The sequence below is a fragment of the Balaenoptera physalus genome (genome assembly GCF_965194825.1).
Source record: "Balaenoptera physalus genome assembly, chromosome: 14".
Classification (NCBI taxonomy): domain Eukaryota; kingdom Metazoa; phylum Chordata; class Mammalia; order Artiodactyla; family Balaenopteridae; genus Balaenoptera; species Balaenoptera physalus.
Window position 1 is genome coordinate 544,742 of NC_138893.1, and position 23,946 is coordinate 568,687.

Here is a 23,946-nt window from a genome sequence, read left to right on the forward strand (position 1 = left end):
AAAAGGAGCTCTTAGAAATTAAACACATAAGAGAAGATAAAATTGAGGAACTCTATCATAAAATAGAGCAAAAAAGAAAAAGATAGGAAAGAGAAGAAAAAAAGATCAGAAAATTAGAGAATCAGTCCAAATGGCTTTCTAGCTGAATAAAAGGAATCCCAGATAGAACAAATAGTGAAAAAGAAGTGGAGAAAATCATAAAGAAATAATTTTAACCAAATTTCCCAGAGCTGAAAAACAAAGGATTCCCAGATTAAAAGAGACTACTGAGGGTTTAGCAAAATTGATTATAATTGGCTCACACCGAGGCATGTCATCATGAAATTTTAAAACAATGGGGACATAGAAAAGATTCCACAAGCAGGTAAGAATCAGAATGCCTTCAGACGTCTGCACAGCAACACAAGAAGCTAAAAGACAAAATTCTGAAGGAAAATTATTTCCAGCCTATCATCTCAAAAAAAATCTACCTCTCAAAAAGCCTTCTCGGGAAGAAGGCAATGCATCAAAATGAGGAAGTAAAATAAGACAGAGGAAAACAGGAGATTAAGAAATCTGAAGATCTAAGACAAGAGCCAGTCCAGAATATCTAATGGATGAGAATGCACTGAGAAGAAATTCACACAACTGTCACAGAGTTTGGGTCTAAATTTGCAATGAGAACAGAGGATACCAAAGAAGTGAACAAAACAAAACAAAAAAAACAAGACAATGTATAATACCAGGGAAAACAAACTATCGGGCAGAAAAAGAATGGTCACGGTAGGATACTGTAGGGATCAGATGCAAATAGTGTTTACATCGTGAAAAATCTTATATAACAGGTACTGATTTAAATGCTTTGTGTTCATTAACTCATATAATCCTCACAACCACCTGAGGAGGTAAGTACTACTACTGTTCTCATTTTCCAGATAAGGAAATTGAGGCAAAATAATAACTTGTTCAGGGACTTCCCTGGTGGTCCAGTGGTTAAGAATCCACCTTCCAATGCAGGGGACGTGGGTTCAATCCCTGGTCAGGGAACTGAGATCCCACATGACGCGGATCAACTAAGCCCGTGTGCTCTAGAGCCCGCGTGCAACAACTACTGAGCCTGTGTGCTCTGGAGCCTGCTCGCCACAACTAGAGAGAAGCCCGCGTGCTGCAACGAAGATCCCGCATGCCGCGACTAAGACCCAATACAGCCAAATAAATAAATAAATAAATAAATAAATAATAACTTGTTTAAAGATACAGCTAGTAAGGGATAGGGCCAAGATGATAAGACAAGCAGCCTGGTTCTAGATGGTTCTTTATATTCTACTGCTTCTTTCTAACTTAGCCTCAATAATGTAAAGACTGAATACTGATCCAACCCAAATTACACCCTAATGACACTGGAAGGCTACAGGGAAATTATGCAAGTATACAGTGACATTGGGTAACTACTAAATCATCTTTAATAGAAGGAAGTCAACTGACGAGATCCCTCTGAAAAATTAAGAAGCAGCAATATGAGCATGTATTTAGATGTGGAAATAAATACTAAAGGATCCGGATAAAAGAATTGAAAGTAGTTGCCTCTAGAGTTAGAAATAGGGATGAGGAGGGTGGGGAACTGTTGTTTTTCATAATAAGCCTTGGACAGCTGTTTGATTTAAAAATTATAAATAAGTACAGCTATGATAAAAGCAAAAACTAAGTTAAAAGTAGATCAGAAAAGAAAATAAACAGATAGGAATGTAGCCTGACAAAACTAATTTTCAAAAAACTAAAAAAAAATTCCCCTTTAATCAATGAGTTAATCTTTACACTTCCCAAATTATTAAAACCTTTCAATCAAATGAGTATTTTTAATCCAAAATATGAAAAGATGCCTGGGGAGCACTTTTGACAATAAAGAAAAGTTCTTTACTATGTTTTTTCACTATGTTTTTTCCCTTATAACTAATAGACAAACTTCTATCTAGTACACAGAATTAGTAGACAACTTCAGATTTTATCAACTGACAAGAACTGTAGAACTAGCATGTAGCATATTTGTTCACTTTCATATCACCCAAATATTCAGTCACAAATTAGGTCACTTTCAAAAGCCAAGTCAACAGTGTTTTAGAGGGCCTTTAAAAAAGTAATCTCCCAGAGTTTTCCCTGTTCTTTGTTCTTGCTCATAGTAAATCTCAGGACCAAATGTCTAATTTTGATTTGTAAGTGCTATTAGCCAGTCTTTTTCATTGCCACTTTCTCCAACATTCTTAGAATAAGAACACTGTTTTCCTAGAAAAGCGACAGCAATTATACACGACTTGGAAGTAAACACTCTATTTTCAAGTCATGAGACGGTATAAGCTTGAAAAAATTTGCAAAACCATTCTAATTCTTCAGTGAGTTTACATTTCAATTACTGCAAGACTGAAAGACTTTAAGTAGGCCATATCAGCCACACTATACAGGAAATTATATCCTAGGAAAGCTCTGTTTTAAAAATAGGCAAAGGAAGAAAGGAAGGTTGCCAAAATACACAGCACTTTCCATTTGTTTTGATTCGAATACAGCATCTGTTTTATCAGGTGCAATCTACTATTTGCAGGCTTAAGGGGAATGGTAGTAGTTAGGGTTTGAAGAAGTAAATTAATAAAAAATGTTTGCTTTCTGAAAATAATTTTGAAGTAGATATCAGTAGAATTTAGGTAACAACCAAACACGACAAAGTAACTGGGTTTAGGGATAAGTCAGATTGGACTGTGTACTCCTTAACCCAGTAGAATCAAAGCTGAGAAACCAGACTAATCCACTTAAGAAATGTACATGCTCTTGAAACACTATTTAATATTTCTTATATACTTAGAAGTCAACTCTTCTTTCTTTTTTTATTCACTCATTAAAAAAATATTGAGTACCTACTATGTAACATGTACTGTTCTAGGTACAGGAATATAGCAATTAACAAAGCAACAAAACTCTCTATGGAGCTTATCTGGTGGGGAAGACAAACACATATAAAAAATACAATACAGATAGTATAAAAGACTATTAAAAATATAACAGGGGAATTTTAAGAAGGTTAATTTTACTAAGAAACTACCATATGCAAAGCAAATTTGGATGGGATTACCATACAAGAGAACTTTGTGAGAACAGAGTTTTGATAAAACTTCTATAAGTCAGAGGTGAAATTGGATGACTAAGTTTAGGTGAGACTCAGCAAGAAAATGATACTCAAAATTTTTGTCAGCCAAAAAAAAAAAACACAAAAAACACCAGACCATCCAGAAAAAGATTTGCTACCTTTAGTAAAACACTTAAAAAAAATTTTTTTTTTTGTCGGAAGTAAATTTAGGTTGGAAATATTTAAAGAACTGCCAAGACTATACAGAACTTTCAAAAACTTCTCATTTCATCTTTAACCATTTTGATCACGGTTGATTTAGATGCTTATGGGTCCTGCCCTAGTACTGGTTAAGCTGCCTCATTGCTCTTCTTAGAAAATATCCATATAATTGTGGCCCCTGAAGATCTACCTTGGAATTAATCAGAGGCATATTCACTGGCTGGTTGGGAAAGCTCTTTCAACTTTTTCGTGAAGATAGAACCCTCATTTACTTTTCTAATCTGGTACCACTCCTGCCTTAGTGATCCATGTGACTCTGGGCAAGTTAATTCACTTCACTGAGCCTAGAACATTCTAATATTCCTTACTACTTTATAGAGTTGTAGTGAGGGCCAGTGAGATACTGTAGTACACAGAATAATGTCCCCCTCCCCCAAAGATGCCCACGTCTTAAGCCCTGGAACCTATGAATATGTCAGGTTGTGTGTTAAAGGAGAAATCAGGCAGCAGTTGGAATTCAGGTTTGCTAATCAGCTGACCCTCAGACTGGGAGAGGAGCCTGGATTACTCAGGTGAATCCAGTGTAGTCACGAGAGTCTGTATAAGTGGAAGAGGAAGGCAGAAGGGAGAACCAGAGAGTTGGCAGCTTGAGAAGGTCTCAGTCAAGTGTTCCTGGCTTTGAAGATGGAGGAATACAGCCGTAAGCCAAGGAGTGTGGGCAGCCTGTAGAAGCTAGCAAAGGTAAGGAAACCGATTTTCCCCTGTAGCCTCACAAAGGAATGTAGCTGTGGATCCATTTCAGATTTTTGACCTCTGAGACTGTAAGAGAATACACTTGTGTTGGTTTAAGCCAGTAAGTGTGTGGTAATTGTTACAGTAGCAATTGGAAACAATAATATACAAAAGTATTTTGAAATTGGTAGGAAATTATATAAATGTAAGATGTTATCTTTCTAGTATTATATCTGCTTAGTCTCTTCAGCAGACTTGATGGCAGACAGCTTGGTCACCAGGAGGTCTCTAGAGCTGTATCAAATTTCCTTGTCAAAAGCAGATTCCTGCCTTTCCTGTTTCGGTGCCTATTTTTGCATTCGCTCTAGCTCTCATCTAATTTGTGAAGCAGAGTTGATTACCATGTAATAATCAAACCAATGCCAGCCACCTGCCTTTCTAGTTGCCTAGTTTCTCTTCAATTACTCATGATTCTGATATTCCCAAAGGGATGGTTAAGAAAACTTTTTCCAATAATAGCATTTAAGTCTCAGCAGTTACATCTTGGGGTTGAATCCATTACTGAGGATAGCTTTGAATAGGGGAACACCTGGACATTCTTAGAAGCTTTAGCTCCTTGATGTTCTTTCCAAAATAATTAAGACTTTCAGATACCCTGGTTAATATTGTTCAAAAATGCTAAAAACTTCCTTTAAAAATGGAAAAGAACAGGCTATAGACAAAAAAGGCTTTTAAATGACCCTAAAAGTGATATAATAATGCTCTGGAGCTGGAATAGGAAAGAGATACTAGAAATCTTAATGATATAAGGTTAGAAAAAAAAATTCCCTTGTTGATTTTGCTCCATAGCAGTGTCAACAACAAATTGGCACTTGCCATTGGTACTTGCCAACAAAACAAGAAAACTTTTTCCAGAGTTGTAATACTGTAGCAAAATTATGTATAGATAATTCTTAACTTTGTTTATGAGTTATTCTCTAAAAGCTGTGCAAGGCAATACGTGAAGTATATCTCCAAATAAGCACATATGCAGATATGCATGTATATCAGTACATGTCAAGTCTTATAGTTTTTCCATCAGTTTGAATAAGAATGTTAATAGATTCTCTTCCATAGGTTACATTATCTTTAACTTATGAAGCAGAATTAAAATTTCAGGGTTAGGGGGCTTCCCTGGTGGTGCAGTGGTTAAGAATCAGCCTGCCAATGCAGGGGACACAAGTTCAAGCCCTGGTCCAGGAAGATCCCACATGCCGTGGAGCAACTAAGCCTGTGTGCCACAACTACTGAGCCTGCGCTCTAGAGCCTGAGAGCCACAACTACTGAAGCCCGTGTGCCACAACTACTGAAGCCCGCGCGCCTAGAGCCCATGCTCCGCAACAAGAGAAGCCACCGCAATGAGAAGCTCGCGCACCACAACGAAGAGTAGCCCCTGCTCTCAGCAACTAGAGAAAACCCACGTGCGGCAGCGAAGACCCAATGCAGCCAAAAATTAAATAAATGAATAAATAAATTTAAAAAAAAATTTCAGGGTTAGACCATTCTTATTAATCCCAAATTTATAGAATAATCTAGTAATAAAAATTTATAGACTAATCTAGTAATAAAAATTGAGTGTTGTATTAAGGGATAAAACTCACAAATCCATGTTTTTAAGTCCTTAAAAATTAACATTAATAAAGTTAAATTGACACATAGTAAGAAACAGACTAATATTTTTATAATGGTTCTTAGACCAATACCTAAATAACACCATATTTTCTGCCCTTTTAGCATTAATTAACACATAACGGGCCTGTTTCTTTTTATTATAATTTGTTATGAATACCTTTATATTTCTTCTTGCTATCTTACCTTTTATTTTAGGGGATGGTATTTGTGTGCCTGCTGATAATACCCTTATATTATTAGAGCTTCATTTTCAACTTGTACTTAACTTTTTTTCCCAACAAAAACATTGCACATTTGGGAAGGAAGACAGGAGAATACCTCAAGCAGAAATATGTACACACGGGGGCTTCCCTGGTGGTGCAGTGGTTGAGAGTCTGCCTGCCAATGCAGGGGACACGGGTTTGAGCCCTGGTCTGGGAGGATCCCACATGCCGCGGAGCAGCTGGGCCCGTGAGCCACAATTGCTGAGCCTGTGTGTCTGGAGCCTGTGCTCCGCAACAAGAGAGGCCGCGATAGTGAGAGGCCCGCGCACCGCGATGAAGAGTGGCCCCCGCTTGCCGCAACTAGAGAAAGCCGTCGCACGGAAACGAAGACCCAACACAGCCATAAATAAATAAATAAATACATAAATGAATGAATGAATGAAATATGTACACAAAGGCACACAGAGGCTTACCAGTTATTGTTTACCCTGGGTGTATAACACTTTATAGGTAAGATGGACCCAGAGTTGAGAAACATATCACCATGTACTTCAACTATATAATTAATTAGGTTCAGAAAAAAGATCTCATTTAATACCAGTATCATAAACATTTCAAATAAGGAGCATTGTATTGGCCAGTACAGTTATTAAGTACTAGCCAGCTGTATACTCCCAGCTCATATTTTCGTGGTGTTTGGAAATGAAGAGCAACTCTTATTTTTATCTTTCAAAAGAGAATTCCAATTAAATTAAAATATGACACCGTAAGGCAAAGTGTTGTCTATGGACTAGTGCAAGGCTGTGAATTGTTGCTGTTAATACAAAATTGTCAGTAATTTCAGGTCTACTGAATCTAATAATAAAAAAAAGTTGGGGTTGTATTTCGTATGTTCTTGGGGTTTCGTTTCATTTTTCTAGTAATTACTTTTTAATTTTATTTTAAAAAACATTTGTCTATGACTTAATGGAAATTATTTAAAAAGAAAACAAAAAATCCGAAACTGGTCCTATACCACAGGTAGCTTGAGAAGCGCTGTTAACTGAAGAAACTTGCTTGTTTCTAAAAACTAAAGTATGCCAATACCGTAAAACAATATTTGAAGAATTTATTATGATATATATTAATACATGGCCTTTCAAGCCATTAACAATTACTTTAAATTACTAGGACTTAATGTGGTTCCATCTCTTAAGACTTTGCACCAATCTTAGATCCAAGAGATAAATATATATATTAAAAGGACAGAAAAATTTCAGAGCTCAACTGAATAACCTCTCTACCTCTGCTAGGTATATTCCACCATTCTAATTAATTTGTATATACTTTACTTCAAAATTAGTTTTATACAGAAGATAAAAAGTGAGTATAAATGTTCAATAGGATGGGTTAGCTATAAAGGTTTCAGAGCCTCCCCCTACTCAAAAAACAAGAACAAACAACCCTGAACAAATAGAATAAAGAATATGTTCTCTGGTCATTTGATAAGTTGGATGACAAGGCTACCATCCAAGATCCCTTGTAAAGAACCATGGCTATATATCCAAGAGAACTGAAATTAGGTACTCAAACAAAGCCTTGTACACAAATGTTTATAGCAGCACTATTCATAATACTAAAAAGCTGGAAACAATGCAGATGTCTGTCAATGGATAAATGGAGAAACAAAATGTTCTATGTGCATGCAGTTTTACTCAGCCATAAAAAGGAATGAAATAATGATACATGATATAATGTGGATGAATCTTGAAAACATTATCCTAGGTAAAAAGAAGCCAGACACAAAAGGTCACATATTATATGATTCAGTTTATATGAAATACCCAGAATCCATACAAACAAAGCAGATTGATGGTTGCTAGGGGCTGGGGGGCAGGGGCAGTGTGACGAGTAACTGCTTAACCGGTATGTTGTTTTATTTTGGAGTGATGAAAATCTTTTGGAAGTAGACAGAAGTAGTGTTTGCACAAGATTGTGAATGTAGTGAATGCCACCAATTGTTCACTATGAAATGGTTAGTTTTATGTTACCTGAATGTCACCTCAATTAAAAAAAGAACCACAGCTACTGATGTGCAGTTCTCAGTGTTGACTGCTTACCCCTGTTGATTAACCACTAATAAGCTATGCTTTTGCTATTCTCTGAAAATTCCCTTCATCACAAATAGTAAACTTATGCCAGGATTTATAGGTGGGGAAGCCCATTTACCATTGAACATTATGGATAAAATTGGGAGGGAGAACTTACAGAAATGTGTAAATAAATGAATGAATAATAAAGAAAAGAAGAAAATTTTAAAAATTAGTGAAATAAAAAAAAAAACAGTTAAGGAACAGGGAAGAGGAAAGTAAAAGAGAAAAGAAACATTGATGACTGAAGAGGAAATCATTACAAATATAGTATGATTCAAGAAGAAAAAAGATTGTAATTGTCAGTAGTCATGAGGTATCTATGTATTTAAATCAATTAGAAAGGGACAAAACAACTATGAAGGAAGAAAAAAGGTTTTGGGACCAGAGAGATATTCTTGGTGTACCTATCCATTTAAACAAGAATAAAAAACAGACAATTTCCCCACCTCTTATTTTACTGGGACTTAAAGTCTAAATGAATAAGAGATCCAATTACTCATTTGGGGATCATACTTATTTAACTGCCAACTGACAGCAAACTATTTTTGAAACTCAACTTTGCAATTGTATTCAAAATTAGTTTTAAAAAAAGACTAACTTTATTACATTTATATCACATTTTTAACCCAAAACATTATTCCAGCTGTTTCTAAAATAATGGCAGTTTTTCTAGTATTGTATATAATGGATACATTCAACTAGAAATGATCACTCACAAAACTATACTTACATATTCCTTCACGTTTTTTGTTTTCACAGCTTTGTATGAATAATATGCAGGATAAAGCATTCCAAACACCAACCTAAAAGTAAAAAGTACAAGAGGACTAATCAAACATAATAATGCTTTTAACAGCTCATGAAAATTTCACCTAATAGAAAAGCAGAAAGTACATGGAGAACATATGACAGTGTAAATATGTATGAAAACTTTGTGTATAAACTAAATCCACTCAGAAAAGCAAACTAAAAATACAATTTTTGTTAAACAAAAAGATGGTTTCAGTATTCTAGGTAGTTTCATGGGAAAAAAAGATTTATTTTTAAAAACTTCCACTTAAAATCTTTTTTACTAATTACAAAAAATATTCTGTAGATCCTTGAACATTTGGAAAATGTACAAAATTGCCAAAAGAATAAAATTTGCCCCAACGCCACCAGTCAGAAATAACCACAGGCAACACTTTACTGTATGCAAATCCTACTTTTTATCCATGTGTAGTATACCTAAAACATAAATATAACATGCATGCACACACACACATAATTTGGGGTAATGGAAAAAGTGGCCCTTCACTCCATTGGTTTGAGAAGCACTGATTCTAATTATGACAGTGCTGTGAAACAATACTTGATACATTTATTACAATATATCTGAAAATAACTTAAATTTTTTTAAATTGGAGTATAGTTGATTTACAATGTTGTGTTAACTTCAGGTGTACAGCGAAGTGAATCAGTTACATATACATATATCCACTCTTTTTTAGATTCTTTTCCCATATAGGTCATTTCAGAGTATATAGTAGTGTGTATATGTCAATCCCAATCTCTCATTTTATTCTTCCCCCCTTACCCCCGGTAACCATAAGTTTGTTTTCTACATTTGTAACTCTATTTCTGTTTCGTAGATAAGTTCATTTGTACCGTTTTTTTAGATTCCACATATATGTGATATCACATGATATTTGGCTTTCTCTGTCTGACTTACTTTACTCAGTATGACAATCTCTAGGTCCATCCATGTTGCTGCAAATAGCATTATTTCCTTCTTTTTTATGGCTCAGTAATATTCCATTGTGTCATTTATATATATATATATATATATATATATATACACACACACACACACACACACACACACATATCACATCTTTATCCATTCTAAAGTAACTCTTAAAGCATTTAGAAAATGACAATCACTAATAGGACTTAATTTAATGCTCTCTGTTACAATTATTTCACCAAATTCCAGATCCAAGAGGGTGTGTGTGTATGTCAGATACAGAAATGGCATGACACAGTATATGTGGTTTACAATTGGCATTTTCACATAACATCATGGAATTTTTTGTCTTCAAATATTAGTCTACAGTATTTAATACCTTCATTACATTCCACATTGAGATTCACATAATTTATTTAAACAGTCCCATATTTATAGGCTTTTGGTTAATTTCCAGATTTTTGCTATTGCACATAATACTGTGAAAAACATTTCTATGCACACTGATATACACTTCCTGGTTGCAGTATTGCTGCTTCAAAGAGTGCACACATTGCTGCCTATTACCAAAAATGCCCTCCAGAGAAGTAGTTCCACTTTGCATTCCTATACATTGCCAATCGTGTGTACCATCATTTAAAAAAAGTTTGCCAGCTAAATAGGAGAAAAATAATCGCCTTATATGTTCTAATGTGCATTTCTGAGCACCAGTAAGTATGAGTTTTTCTCAAGTGTTCACTGGTTTTTTGATACATGAGTGTATGATATTCTGTTGTCTACTTTTCTTTCTTTAATCTATTTTTAAAAAAGAGTTATTTTAGAATAGTTTTATTTTTACAGAAAAGTTGGGAAGATGGCATAGATAATTCCTAATACCCTACACTGAGTTACTCCTATCAATAACATCTTGCATCAGTATGGTACATTTATTATAATTAATATATTATTAACTAAAGTCCAAACTTTATTCAGATGTCTTTAGTTTTTACCTAGCATCCTTTTTCTGTCCCAGGATCCCATCCAGGAGAGCATATTATATTTAGTTGTCTTGCCTCCTTAGGTCCTCTTGGCTGTAAGTTTCTCAGACTTTCCTTGGGAAATGATCTTGATGGTTTTTTTATACCATGTGTGTTTTGTTTTGTTTTAATTAATTAGTTAGGTTGCACTGGGCCTTAGTTGCAGCTTGCAGGCTCCTTAGTTGTAGCAGATGGGCTCCTTTTAGTTGGGGCTCGAAGGCTCCTTAGTTGTGGCATGCAAACTTTTAGTTGAGGCATGCGTGTGGGATCTAGTTCCCTGACCAGGGATCGAACCCGGGCCCGCTGCATTGGGAGCGCAGAGTCTTAACCACTGCGCCACCAGGGAAGTCCCTGATGTTGACAGTTTTGAGGAATATGGGCCAACTATGCTGTAGGAAGCCATTCGACTGGCATTTGTCTGATGTTTTTCTCATGATCAGACTGAGGTGTGGGTTTGGGGGAGGAAGATCACGGAGGCTAAGCTCCATCTCATCATATTAATAAGGGCACATACTATTAGTAGGGCTTATCACTATTGATGTTAACCTTGACCACCAGGCTGAGGTAGTGTGTGTTAGATTTGGTAACTTTAAGGTTACTCCCACCACCTCCATGCTGTAGTCTTTGGAAGGAAGTCACTATGCACAGGCTTGAGAGGGGAGTTGCCCTCTACCTCCTTGAGAGTGGATTAGCTATATAAATTATTTGGAATTCTTCTGCACGGGAGATTTGTCTATTCTTCCCCAGTTATTTATTTATTCAATAATGTATTTATGTCAATATGGACTCATAGGTTTATTGTATACTTTGGATTTTAATCCAATAATACTTTATTTTGTTGCTCAAAAGCTTTGAACATTGGGACATCTTTCGGTTAGTTCCTGTGTCCCTCTGACATACCTCCATAATTGTGAGGGAGGGATTTTTTTTTTTTTTTTTTTTTTAGCAATTTGTTACTTTCCGGCACTACATAATGCGCCAGGCTCATACTGTGTACTACTTCCTGTCGCATTCCTAGAATCAGCCACTCCTCCAAGCAGCCTCCGTTCCTTTTATTGGATGATGGTATTTAAGACCCAGATCTGGGTGCTAAGTGCGCTCATTATTACTACAGTGTTGTTGATTTGAGGCCCTTCTTTGTCTATTTTGTATGTTAGCCAATATTTTTCTAGGTTATTGTTATCTTTCAATTTTGTTTATGAAGTTTGCTGAAATACATACTGTATTATGTTTGCTAGGGCTGCCATAATGAAATATCACAGACTGGATGGTTTAAACAACAGATACTTATTTTCTCATAGTTCTGGAGGCTGGAAGTCCAAGATCAAGGTGTTGGCATATTTGGTTTTTTCCTGAGGCCTTCCTCCTTGGATTGCAGATGGTCACATTCTCACTGTGTCCTCACGTGGTCATACCTTGGTCCATGTGTGTGTCCTAATCTCTTCTTCTTGTAAGAACACCAGTCACACTGGATTCAGGCCCACCCTAAATACCTCATTTGAATTTAACTGCCTCTTTAAAGATCTTATCTCCAAATACAGTCACATTCTGAGATACCGCGGGTTAGGACTTCAACATACAAGTTTTGCGAGGGGGACATAATTTAGCCCTTAACACATACTGTATATTTAAGAACTTTTACATTAAATAAATGTTTCCATTTATATTAAATAAGCATTCTTTTTTTTTTTTAAGGAACTCCTTTATTTTAAATTTTTAAAATTTTTATTTATTTATTTATTTATTTTTGGCTGTGTTGGGTCTTTGTTTCTGTGCGAGGGCTTTCTCTAGTTGCGGCAAGCGGGGGCCACTCTTCATCGCGGTGCGCAGGCCTCTCACTATCGTGGCCTCTCTCTTGTTGTGGAGCACAGGCTCCAGACGTGCAGGCTCAGTAGTTGTGGCTCAGGGGCCTAGTTGCTCCGCAGCATGTGGGATCTTCCCAGACCAGGGCTCGAACCCGCATCCCCTGCATTAGCAGGCAGATTCTCAACCACTGCGCCACCAGGGAAGCCCCCTTTATTTTATTTATATTTATTTTTGGCTGTGTTGGGTCTTCGTTTCTGTGCGAGGGCTTTCTCCAGCTGCGGCAAGCGGGGGCCTCCCACTATCGCGGCCTCTCTTGTTGCAGAGCACAGGCTCCAGACACACAGGCTCAGTAGTTGTGGCTCACGGGCCCAGCCGCTCCGCGGCACGTGGGATCTTCCCAGACCAGGGCTCGAGCCCGTGTCCCCTGCATTAGCAGGCAGACTCTCAACCACTGCGCCACCAGGGAAGCCCTAAATAAGCATTCTTACACTGAGAGCAAGTAAATATTTATATCTCTATATAAGAGATAAAGAGAGATTTTTTAGTTTACTTACAGATTATTTGGGGGAGGGGGATGGGCTATAAATCCCTGGTGACTTTCTTATCCTTCACAAAGCTGAACCCTGGATTTGGGGCTCGTGTAACCGGTTAGAGGAATACCAAGTCTTCTCCCGTTGGGGGTTTTATCCTCACCACCTGGAAGCCACTTGATTAACATTCTCTGCCTTACCTAACGATACTACCCTGTGAATGCTATTTCACCAGAAGCCAATCCCCAGACTCTGGATATGAGATTTTTAGCTGTGCCACAGAGCCTAGGGCTTTTCAGTTTAACACAGGCACCCCACAAGGCACAGAGGCTTTCCAGCTTACTGACTTCTAAGAAAGCGATTTACCTTAGGACCTGAGGTGTAAACAAGAATACAACTCTCAGGTCTGCTATGTGTTCATCCTCACTGCAGACCTAAGGTATAATCCCAAAGTTAGCCACCACAGTTATAGTTTACATATTCAAGTTAGCCATTTCCATCCACTTCGTATTTCCCTTGAGAATTTGGACACAATCAACATATTATCTTCCATATTCCCATGCAATCAAGTACCGCTGGATTTAAATTCAACATGAGATTCTCCATCACTATCAGTGTATGGATCTTTGACTCCTCCTTCCCCTGCTACATCATCCATCCAATCTGTAACTCAGTCCTGTTGGTTCTTCCTTGGTGAGCATCCACACATCCATCCTCTTTTATTTTCAAATCAGTGGCCAATGATACATGTAGGCTCTTGCCATCTCATCTGACTTACTGAATGGTTTCCCAACACAGCCTCTGGCTCCACTGTCAGATCAGTCTTCCTAATATTGATCTACTCTACTACCTAATATCTACTCTACCTTCCTAATATTGATCTGCTCTACTACCTTGCTTGAACACTTCAGTAGTTGGCCTCTTCACCCCTTTGCCAACCAGCCCATGTAGGGGCTCATCAGAACGTATTTTGAAAACCACTGCCTTATATAAACCATCTGTTTCAACATGGTTTCCTCAATATGCCTCCTGTATGATATTTCTACTTCAATCCTGGAGTGTGTGCTTCTGCCTGCAATGCCTCCTTCCCTCCTTATCCTCCCTCCTCTTCTTTCTTCCATTTTTTTTCTTGCTTAATTAATTCACTTTTTTCCTTCAAGATCCCACCCTCCTCCACAGACTTCTAAATTACTTTTATTGTGAAATGTAGAATTTGTCAGGATTAGTCATTTTGCCTTTAGCATATTCTATTTTATTTTTTAAAATATTTATTTATTTATTTTTGGCTGCGTTGGGTCTTTGTTGCTGCATGCAGGCTTTCTCTAGTTGCAGCAAGCGGGGGCTACTCTTAGTCGTGGTGCATGGGCCTCTCATTGCAGTGGCTTCTCTTGTTGCAGAGCACGGGCTCTAGGCGCGTGGGCTTCAGTAGTTGTGGCTCGTGGGCTCTAGAGCACAGGCTCAGTAGTTGTGGCACACGGGCTTAGCTGCTCCACGGCATGAGGGATCTTCCTGGACCAGGGCTCAAACCCGTGTCCCCTGCATTGGCAGGTGGACTCTTAACCACTGCGCTACCAGGGAAGTCCCTAGCATACTCTATTTTAGATCATTTGAATTTTTAATGTATATATAACTGACTTTCAAAATAGATAATTTTCTCACATATAGTAAGGTTTGGTGCTAGTTGATGCTATACATACAGGTGTTTTGCTTTTATTTTCTAACCTCTGTATTGAATAGAAACAGTCAAATGAACAAACACAACGTCCCTAACAGCTAACTTTTGTTAAGAGTAGAAAACAATAATGTATTTCATTTGGAATGCTGGAAAGATTAAATGTCTTAGTGAATAGTGGGACAATTTTTAAGGACCACCACTGTTAATATTATAATTTATTACTGCTCCAATGTGAATATTACTGGATAATTTATTACTAACATCTGTAATATTTTCTAGGTTATTTTTTGGTTCATTTTCTTTAATATTGGCTTCTACTGGAGATGTTTGCAACCTGGGAGGTCAGGCATAAAGCCAAAGTATGAGCACACACTGTATAAAAATCAAATAAAGTTTATTTTAGAAGGCCACCTACAAGATAAACTTATGGTTTATAAAGGGAGTATTTTCTACAAATAAAATTGACCTATAAATTTGAATATCGTTTCAATTATAGAGGTAGGAAGAAATAGCTACTCATTTACTCTTAGTCTTATTTCTGCCTACAGACTGGAGAACTTTGCCAAAATACTCATAATACCCTTCCCTCCCACTAAGGTAAAGTTGCCTATACGCACACTGGCTGTGTTGAAAAACACTATTTAAAAAAGGAAATAAAATTTATGGGAATGCAGTAGTGAAGATGGTTCTTATATCATTTTTCATATACGGAAAATACTTGAAATACCTATTTTCTGGACAGATGGTACGACACGATCCATCCTTCACCAAAATTGTTTTAGAGAATTATATCATGTTCAAAGGCAAGTCTAAGAAGCAACGAGTAAGAGTGCTTTCAATACTAGAATTAATGTCATTAAAGCATAAAAGTTAAACATCATTTCATAAAAAATTGATTAACGCTTTTTCTGATTAAGATCTTAAAAAGAACTTACTGTAGAATTTTTGTAAGATGTAGAAAAGTATAAAAAAGACAATAAAAATCACAGGTAATTCCATTATTGAATAAACTTTCTTTTTGGTAAAGATTATTCCAAATATATATTTATGTATATTTGTTATAATTTTTATCAAACTTTTCACAAGTCTGATATCACTCAAATCGTTTGAAAACCTTAAAAATGCATCAATAATAGTTAAATAACAACACTGATGAAGAATTAATTTACATTTAAACATGTAAACATTTAAAATGACAAAGCACTAATTCCAAGGATTTAAACTTCCTTTTTTATCTATTATTCTTGTCATTCTTTTAAAAAACATTATGAAAAATGAAATTATACACAAATAGTATAGTATTAATAAAATAAATCCCACTATCCCTATCACCGAGTTTTAAGAATCTTTAACAGTGATCCAGTCTTAACATTTTGGTATTATCTTTTGAAGTTTTTTCTATAATCTTTTAAAAACATTAGTTTAAAACATAACATTTTAAAGACTATTTTAAAAACATGTTGTAATAAATATGTTATAGAATACTAAAAACAATCAATTGACATCTGAGAGCATATAGATTTCTGTCCTGCCCTTCCACTAAATGTTACATTATGAACATTTTCTTATATCTTTAAATATTCTTTAAGAACGTCACTTAACAACTATATAGTATAATATTCCTTCATATGAATGAAAATCATACGTTCCTATATGTGTACTATTTTAATTAATGCTATGATGAACAATCTTTCTCTGATTACTAATAACAGCAATTATTTATCAACATTTTATACTAGGCAGGATGTTAAGCACTTTCTGTATATGACTTCATTTAATTCTCACAATAACACCTAGAGATATGTGCTATTTTCATACCTACTTTACCGATGAAAAGACTGAGCCTTACAGAAGTTAAGAAATTAATCCGGTGTCATAACAGCTTATAACTTTATTGGCTAGATTCAAAGCCAGGCACTCTCACTCCAAAATCCACTTAAAGATCACTATTTCCCAATGACATTATCCTAGAAGGGGAATAGCTAAGTCAAACAGGCTGAGATTTTGAAGAGCTTTAATATATATTGCCAAACTGCTCTTCAGAAAAGTAACATCATTTTATATTCTTGCAAGGAATGTATAAAATACCCATTTAAGGACTATTTTCTTTAATAAGATTAAAAAAAAGTCAAACAGGTGAAACAGATTAGGAGTCAGTAGGCATTTTTTCCAACAGATGAACTGTGTTTTTAAGATAATATGTGGATTAGAACAATCATGCAGTGTATAAATTGCTATGAAAAGAGAAAAACATCCCAAAATATTATAGTTAATGATATTAACATTTAATTTCAGAATTATTTTAATTCCCCCTAAATTGTCTTTAGATTACAAGTTCCTGCTCTAATAATAGAAAGGAATTTACATTGTAGTTTGTTAAAAGGAAGCATTACAAACAGCTTATTGCTGATATTAAACTATATAATGCTAATACGTAACGTGACCATGCTCATTGGCACCTGGTGTTACTCACTCAGCAAATTCTCCTCATTCCACTGCATTCAGAATCATGCTCCCAAACAAAAAAGAAATGTTAATTATGGTGTTCTATTACATTATAGGACAAACTCAATGAGACAAGAGATTAACTAAAATGGGATAACTGATATTAAAGAAACAAAGCATAGGATCAAAAGTCAGAATGCTGAAAGACAGATGTACCAGACTCGTTAGGATTAGTCACAATGAACATAGATACCATGTACACTCTCAAAGAGCAACGTAAAATACAATACTCTCCAGGCCCTCATCAAAGAGTATAAACAAACCCCACCTGTCTGTAATCCAGTTCACACCAAAGACCAAGACCAGTGAAATGTACATAAAATAGCCTGGCGTAAGGATGGCAAACATGCAGAGGTCTCTCTGCTACTCATTCCTGTGACCAAGAGAGAAACTGCTAGTCATTCACTGCACTCTTTTCTGCTGACCCTGGTCTCGGCATCCTTGTCAACACGGCACCAACATAAGCTCACAACAAAGGACGGAAGCTAACTGGACTTATTTGCCTTTTTTTTTTTTTTTTTTGCCATCCTTGTTCTAAACCTTTATTTCTGTAGGTGGTGTCACTCTAAATTTGGATCAAGCTCGACTACCAGATTATATTCCTAAACATGATACTTATCTTCTTTGGGGGAAAATTCACTTTAACTGAGTTGTTTTTTAATATTACATTCTTGTTTTTTCTTGAAGTATATTATAAGAAACTGCCATGTGAAACCCATGGCTATAAATACTAGGGGAATAGTATTAAGGGCATTGTCTATTATATTGGTATCCCTATATATGAAATTTCATGTGTGAGATTTACTTTGGAATTCGGTACAATGCAATGCTTAGCTTTCTTTGAGAAAATGATGCCCTTCCTTCTGATAAGAATTATATTATTCCTTTCCCCCCCCCCACTAATTGCGAGGAAGCTCATAGGCAAAATCTGTTGTTCAACATGATGGGCCTTAAGTTTGGCATATTTATATAGTACTTGTATTCACCAGATTTTTATTTTATATTTTGATTGCTATTTTTTCCTAGTCTTAATTCTCTTATTTTTCTTTACATTCTAACATATACATTTGGCAAATGATTTCTCAAATAATTTGAAAGAACATAGCAGAGCATAAAAAATAGTTAAAATGCACTGGGCACTGCGATTAAGCACAGAATTCAGCTCTACGGTGCCAGAGAACCAAGAAACGCATTTTTTAGTGTAGGTAGCTGTGACTGAGAACCACTGTTGGTTCCCCAGCTTAGCCACACATGAAAATATTTTGGAGAGCTTCTTTTTAAATACTGTTTTTGTTGCTGTTGCTTGAAACTTTTAACATAGGTAATCTAAAAAACAGAATAAAGTAGAAAATGCAAAGTAGAAGTCTCCTCCCATTTTGAAACAATCTATTTTCCCACAGAAGCATGGAAACAATTTCTTGGATATCTTACAATCAACTAATTTAAATATATAAAACACATTAATAACAAAACAGTAAATACTCAAACTCCTCATTTCCTAATTATTTTATTACTAACTACTTTGACTACATTTTGCTATGCTCTTGAAGTTATTTACACTTATTCTATTTGTATGGTGGAAATACTAAGTGTTCTGTGTGTGTCTCCTCCCAGCTCCACATTTGGTGACATCACACTGGTAGCTTGAAATAGGCTATTATTGTAGGGAGTATTTACATCATGGAAATTAGCAAATGATATGAATCAGTCCCTTTGCCCCAGTTATTAAGCATTCCCAGCACACCACTGCCTATATGTGTTTTAGCCAAGGGAAACTATAGTATGTTTCTATTAGAAGAACAATGAAATACTATATGTAGAAAGAATTCACAGAATTTAGTGAAATCAAAAAGGCAGGCTATTCTGGCAATCAAGTTTATAAAAGGCTTCATGCAAGATGAAGAGAAAGAGGGCAAACGTTTTTTGCCCTTTATCATAGTTCAATTCTGTTTGAAGATTAGGTCTCTAATATTAACACAGACTCTGGTGAATTTTTAAAATAAAAGTAGACTCTTAAATATTAGGGAATCGGAATTCCCTGGTGGTGCAGTTGTTAAGAATCCATCTGCCAATGCAAGGGACACAGGTTTGAGCCCTGGTCCGGGAAGATGCTACATCCCGGGAAGCAACAAACCCCGTGCGCCACAACTACTGAGCCTGCGCTCTAGAGCCTGCGAGCCACAACTACTGAGCCCGCATGCCACAACTACTTAAGACTGCACGTCAAGAGCCCGTGCTCCACAACAGGAGAAGCCACCACAATGAGAAGCCCACACACCTCAACGAAGAGTAGCCCCTGCTCTCCGCAACTAGAGAAAGCCCGCGTGCAGCAACGAAGACCCAACGCAGCCAAAAAAATAAAATAAAATAAAATAAATAAATAAATAAATAAAATATTAGGGAATCCTAGAAATCCTATTGTATAACAGTAGTTTTCTGAATTTTTTCAAAGCAGTGTTTTCCCCCCAGAGGAAATCTTTCTTAAGATCATCAAAAAATAAGAGATGAATGCAAATAAATAAGAGACAAATGCAATTAAGTTGTCCTCAGAGAATTTAGCTTCCATGATTGTAGAATCCTCTGAGGAATCCTAAACCCTTGAGAACTACTTGAAAAGCATCCTCTATAAATGGTTTAGAAGCTTGCAAATCTGTCTGTATATAGGAATCAACTGGGAATGAGAATCTTTGGAAGTGGGGCCCAAGAATTTGAATTTCTGAATTCTGCATCTTCAACAAACTAAGGTGTGACAACATTAGGTTACTTTAGTCTTGGATTAAAACTGATTATGATTAAGCAAATGTTGTCCATATGCTAAGCTCTAACTGTATTTTTAGAAGTAATGTGACTATAGGTTATCTGGACTTTTGTCAAACTCTGTCTTTACTTAAATTCTAAAATAAATGTAAGAGATCATAAGGGAAGAGAGTTGTACAGAGTAAAGTGGCAAAAATTAATAAATCTTTGAAAATAATAAATCTGTGCCTGTTTAAGGCTAAATGATTATAACTGGTACAAGGTCTGGTGATAACCCATTTATCTGTGTATATTCTTTCTAAATGAATCATTATGCCACTGTTTAAACAGCCATCATGTAGCAAAAGTTCATACATGATTACTGAAAATAATATGTAACTTTTGTCTTATACAGATTTCAAGAAAAGATTCGTTGCTAAGAATCTCTACTAGTAGAGAATTCCCATTTAGTAAAACAAGTTAAGTGGCTTTAAAGAAAAGTATGAAAATTACAATCACGAGGAAAAAGTCAAACCCATGAGGAAAAACCCAAATCCTGAATTCTTTAACCAGTGATACAAGTTTAAAACTGCCAAGGAGAGAAAAACACAGTAAAAATTTCCTTTGAAAGATTTTATACATGTTTTAATTATAGTCATCAAGAGCTATAAAGCTTGGAATTTTCATGTTGTCAGAGCTAAACATCTAATTTTACTTCAGAGCTTCTAATTTCTACTCTTAAAGGAAAGCTAAAGATAAAACTAAGGGGAAAGAAATCAATTCACAGTAAATCAGACTAGTATTTCATCATCCTCTTACTCTTTCCCCTAGCCACCACCTCACCCCCCAACCACCAGGGCCTACTATGTGGTAGGCCCAGACCAAAGAAAAATGTTTAAAAATAATGCTCAACTCAATACAGAATACGCTATAGAACCACCAACTTTTGAGGCCTTCAAGGAACTAGGCATCCTGTGGACAGGGTTCTATAGATTGCCATACATAACTAAAAGAAGACGAAGGTCCCCAAAATCTACAGCACTCCCCAGTTTACCAGGTGTAATTTTTCCATTCTGATTGTCACTACAAATAAGAAATTCATACGTGGGGTAGATATTACTGCTCTATCTCTACAGATAAGGCTCAGAGACTAACAATCTTATGAATTAAGCACCACTAAGTGTCGAAGGCAAAACAAAATAAACTTAGAACTTCTAATTTCAAAACCTGTGCTCTTTGCTCTATACCAAAAAAACTTTGTAATTTATACAACGTGTAACTCATAGCAAACATCTCCAATATTAGTAGTTGAATGAAGTCAACATTCAGAAGTTATCTAAGTAACTGTGAACTGTGACCCATCATATATAAAAAAAAGATATCTGAGACCCATTTTCTAAAATGTTTTTTATTGAAGTATAGTTGATTTATAGTGTGTTAGTTTCTGGCGTACAGCAAAGTAATTCAATTTTTTTATATACATACATTATATATATATATATTTTCCATATTCTTTTCAATTATGGTTTATTATGGGATACTGAATATAGTTCCCTGTGCTATATAGTAGGACCTTGTTTATCTATTTTATATACAGTAGTTTGTATCTGCTAATCCCAAACTCCTAATTTATCTCCCTGCCCCGTTTCCCCTTTGGTAACCATAGATTTGTTTTCTATGTCTGTGAGTCTGTTTCTGTTTTGTAAATAAGTTCATTTGTGTCATATTTTAGATTCCACATATGTGATAACATATTTGTCTTTCTCTGTCTGACTTACTACACTCAGTATGATAATCTGTAGGTTCATCCACATTGCTGCAAATGGCATTATTTCATTCCTTTTTATGGCTGAGTAGTATTCTATTGCATATATGTACCACATCTTCTTTATCCATTCCTCTGTCCATGGACATGTAGGTTGCTTGAATGTCTTGACTATTGTAAATACTGCTGCCATGAACAAAGGGGTGCATGTATCTTTTTGAATTATAGTTTTGTCTGGATATATGCCCAGGAGTAAGATTGCTGGATCATATGGTAATTCTATTTTTAGTTTTCTAAGGAACCTCCACACTGTTCTCCATAGTGACTGCACCAATTTACATTCCCACCCACAGTGTAGGAGGGTTCCCTTTTCTCCACACTCTCTCCAGCATTTATTATTTGTAGACATTTTAATGATGGCCATTCTGACGAGTGTGAGGTAATACCTCATTGTAGTTTTGATTTGCACTTCTCTAATAGTGATGTTGAGCATCTTTTCATGTGCTGTTGGGCATCTGTATGCCTTCTTTGGAGAAATATGAGACCCATGTTTTGACTGTGTACAAAGTCTACATAGAGGAGTATTGACATGTTTAATCAACATTCACATGCTCTCCATTCCTATCAAACTGGTTAGGTGGCTATACTTGGTGGGAATAAGAATTACTCATATCATCTGACCAACCCCTGACTCCTGAACAACTCTTAACTCAGAGGAACTGTTTTCTTTATTTAGCCCCTTAAGCACAGGATCTGTTAAAACCCAAACTCAGCTTTAGCCCCATCAACATTAAAGATAAGGAGAGTTCAGTTTTAATCTAAAGTTTAAAAAAGCTGGTAGTGAAGAAAAATCACATACAAACCACTTCTGAACATGTTGAGAAAACTTCCTCTCTTAAAGTACATGCCTCTACACAAACAAATAGGAGATGAGTAAGAAAAGCCATAAATATGGGTTCTAGCCTGATCTCGAAGTGAAATTCCCTGAATTGAACTCAGATCTAAAATTGCTGCCAAGTCCTCCCACTGGGCGTTCATATCTACTGTGCAGTCCATACTACGATCCTCTGTAGTCCGCTCACAAATGAGCATAACAACTCTTTATTGGGCTCCAACCAAACTAAAGTGAATTTAATATTTTGCTTTCAAATAATCTGTTAATTCCTCTCCATTATACAGAAACAGATATCACTGATGGCATACTTTGTGCCAGGCACTGTATATTCTAGCTCTAAGGATACAACACTGAACTCCCCATTGCTTTGTTTATTTATTTATTTATTTGGTTGCACTGGGTGTTAGTTGCAGCAGGTAGGCTCCTTAGTTGCAGCTCGCGGGCTCCTTAGTTGCTCCTTAGTTGTGGCATGCGAACTCTTAGTTGCGGCATTCGTGTGGGATCTAGCTCCCTGACCACGGATCAAACCTGGGCCCCCGCATTGGGAGTGCGGAGACTTATCCACTGTGCCACCAGGGAAGTCCCCCCCACCCCATTGCTTTTTTGTTTAACATGTCAGCTGTTTTTTTTTTGTTTTTTTTTTTAAATTCACTATTTATGTATGTATGTATGTATGTATATATGGCTGTGCTGGGTCTTCATTTCTGTGCGAGGGCTTTCTCTAGTTGCGGCAAGCGGGGGCCACTCTTCATCGCGGTGCGCGGGCCTCTCACTATCGCGGCCTCTCTTGTGGAGCACAGGCTCCAGACGTGCAGGCTCAGTAGTTGCGGCTCACGGGCCCAGTTGCTCCATGGCATGTAGGATCTTCCCAGACCAGGGCTCGAACCTGTGTCCCCTGCATTGGCAGACAGATTCTCAACCACTGCGCCACCAGGGAAGCCCCCCATTGCTTTTTTTTTTTTTTTTTTTTAAATAATTTTTATTGTGCATTTGTACTTTTTTTAAAAATTTTTTTAATTTATGGCTGTGTTGGGTCTTCGTTTCTGTGCGAGGGCTTTCTCTAGTTGCAGCGAGCGGGGGCCACTCTTCATCGCGATGCACGGGCGGGCCTCTCACTATGGCAGCCTCTCTTGTTGTGGAGCACAGGCTCCAGACGCGCAGGCTCAGTAGTTGTGGCTCACGGGCCCAGTTGCTCCGCGGCATGTGGGATCTTCCCAGACCAGGGCTCAAACCCGTGTCCC

The 23,946-nt window shown here is 36.5% G+C and overlaps 1 protein-coding gene across 3 annotated transcripts in view; it reads right to left on the bottom strand.

Annotated features, from left to right (window-relative positions):
- REEP3 (receptor accessory protein 3) overlaps nt 1–23,946 on the bottom strand; it is a 97,635-nt gene that overhangs the window by 41,023 nt on the left and 32,666 nt on the right. For all 3 annotated transcript variants that reach the window (XM_082425636.1, XM_082425637.1, XM_082425638.1), the window contains exon 2: nt 8,782–8,854. In XM_082425636.1, the coding sequence (XP_082281762.1) occupies nt 8,782–8,854 (73 nt within the window). The remainder of the gene's footprint in view (nt 1–8,781; nt 8,855–23,946) is intronic.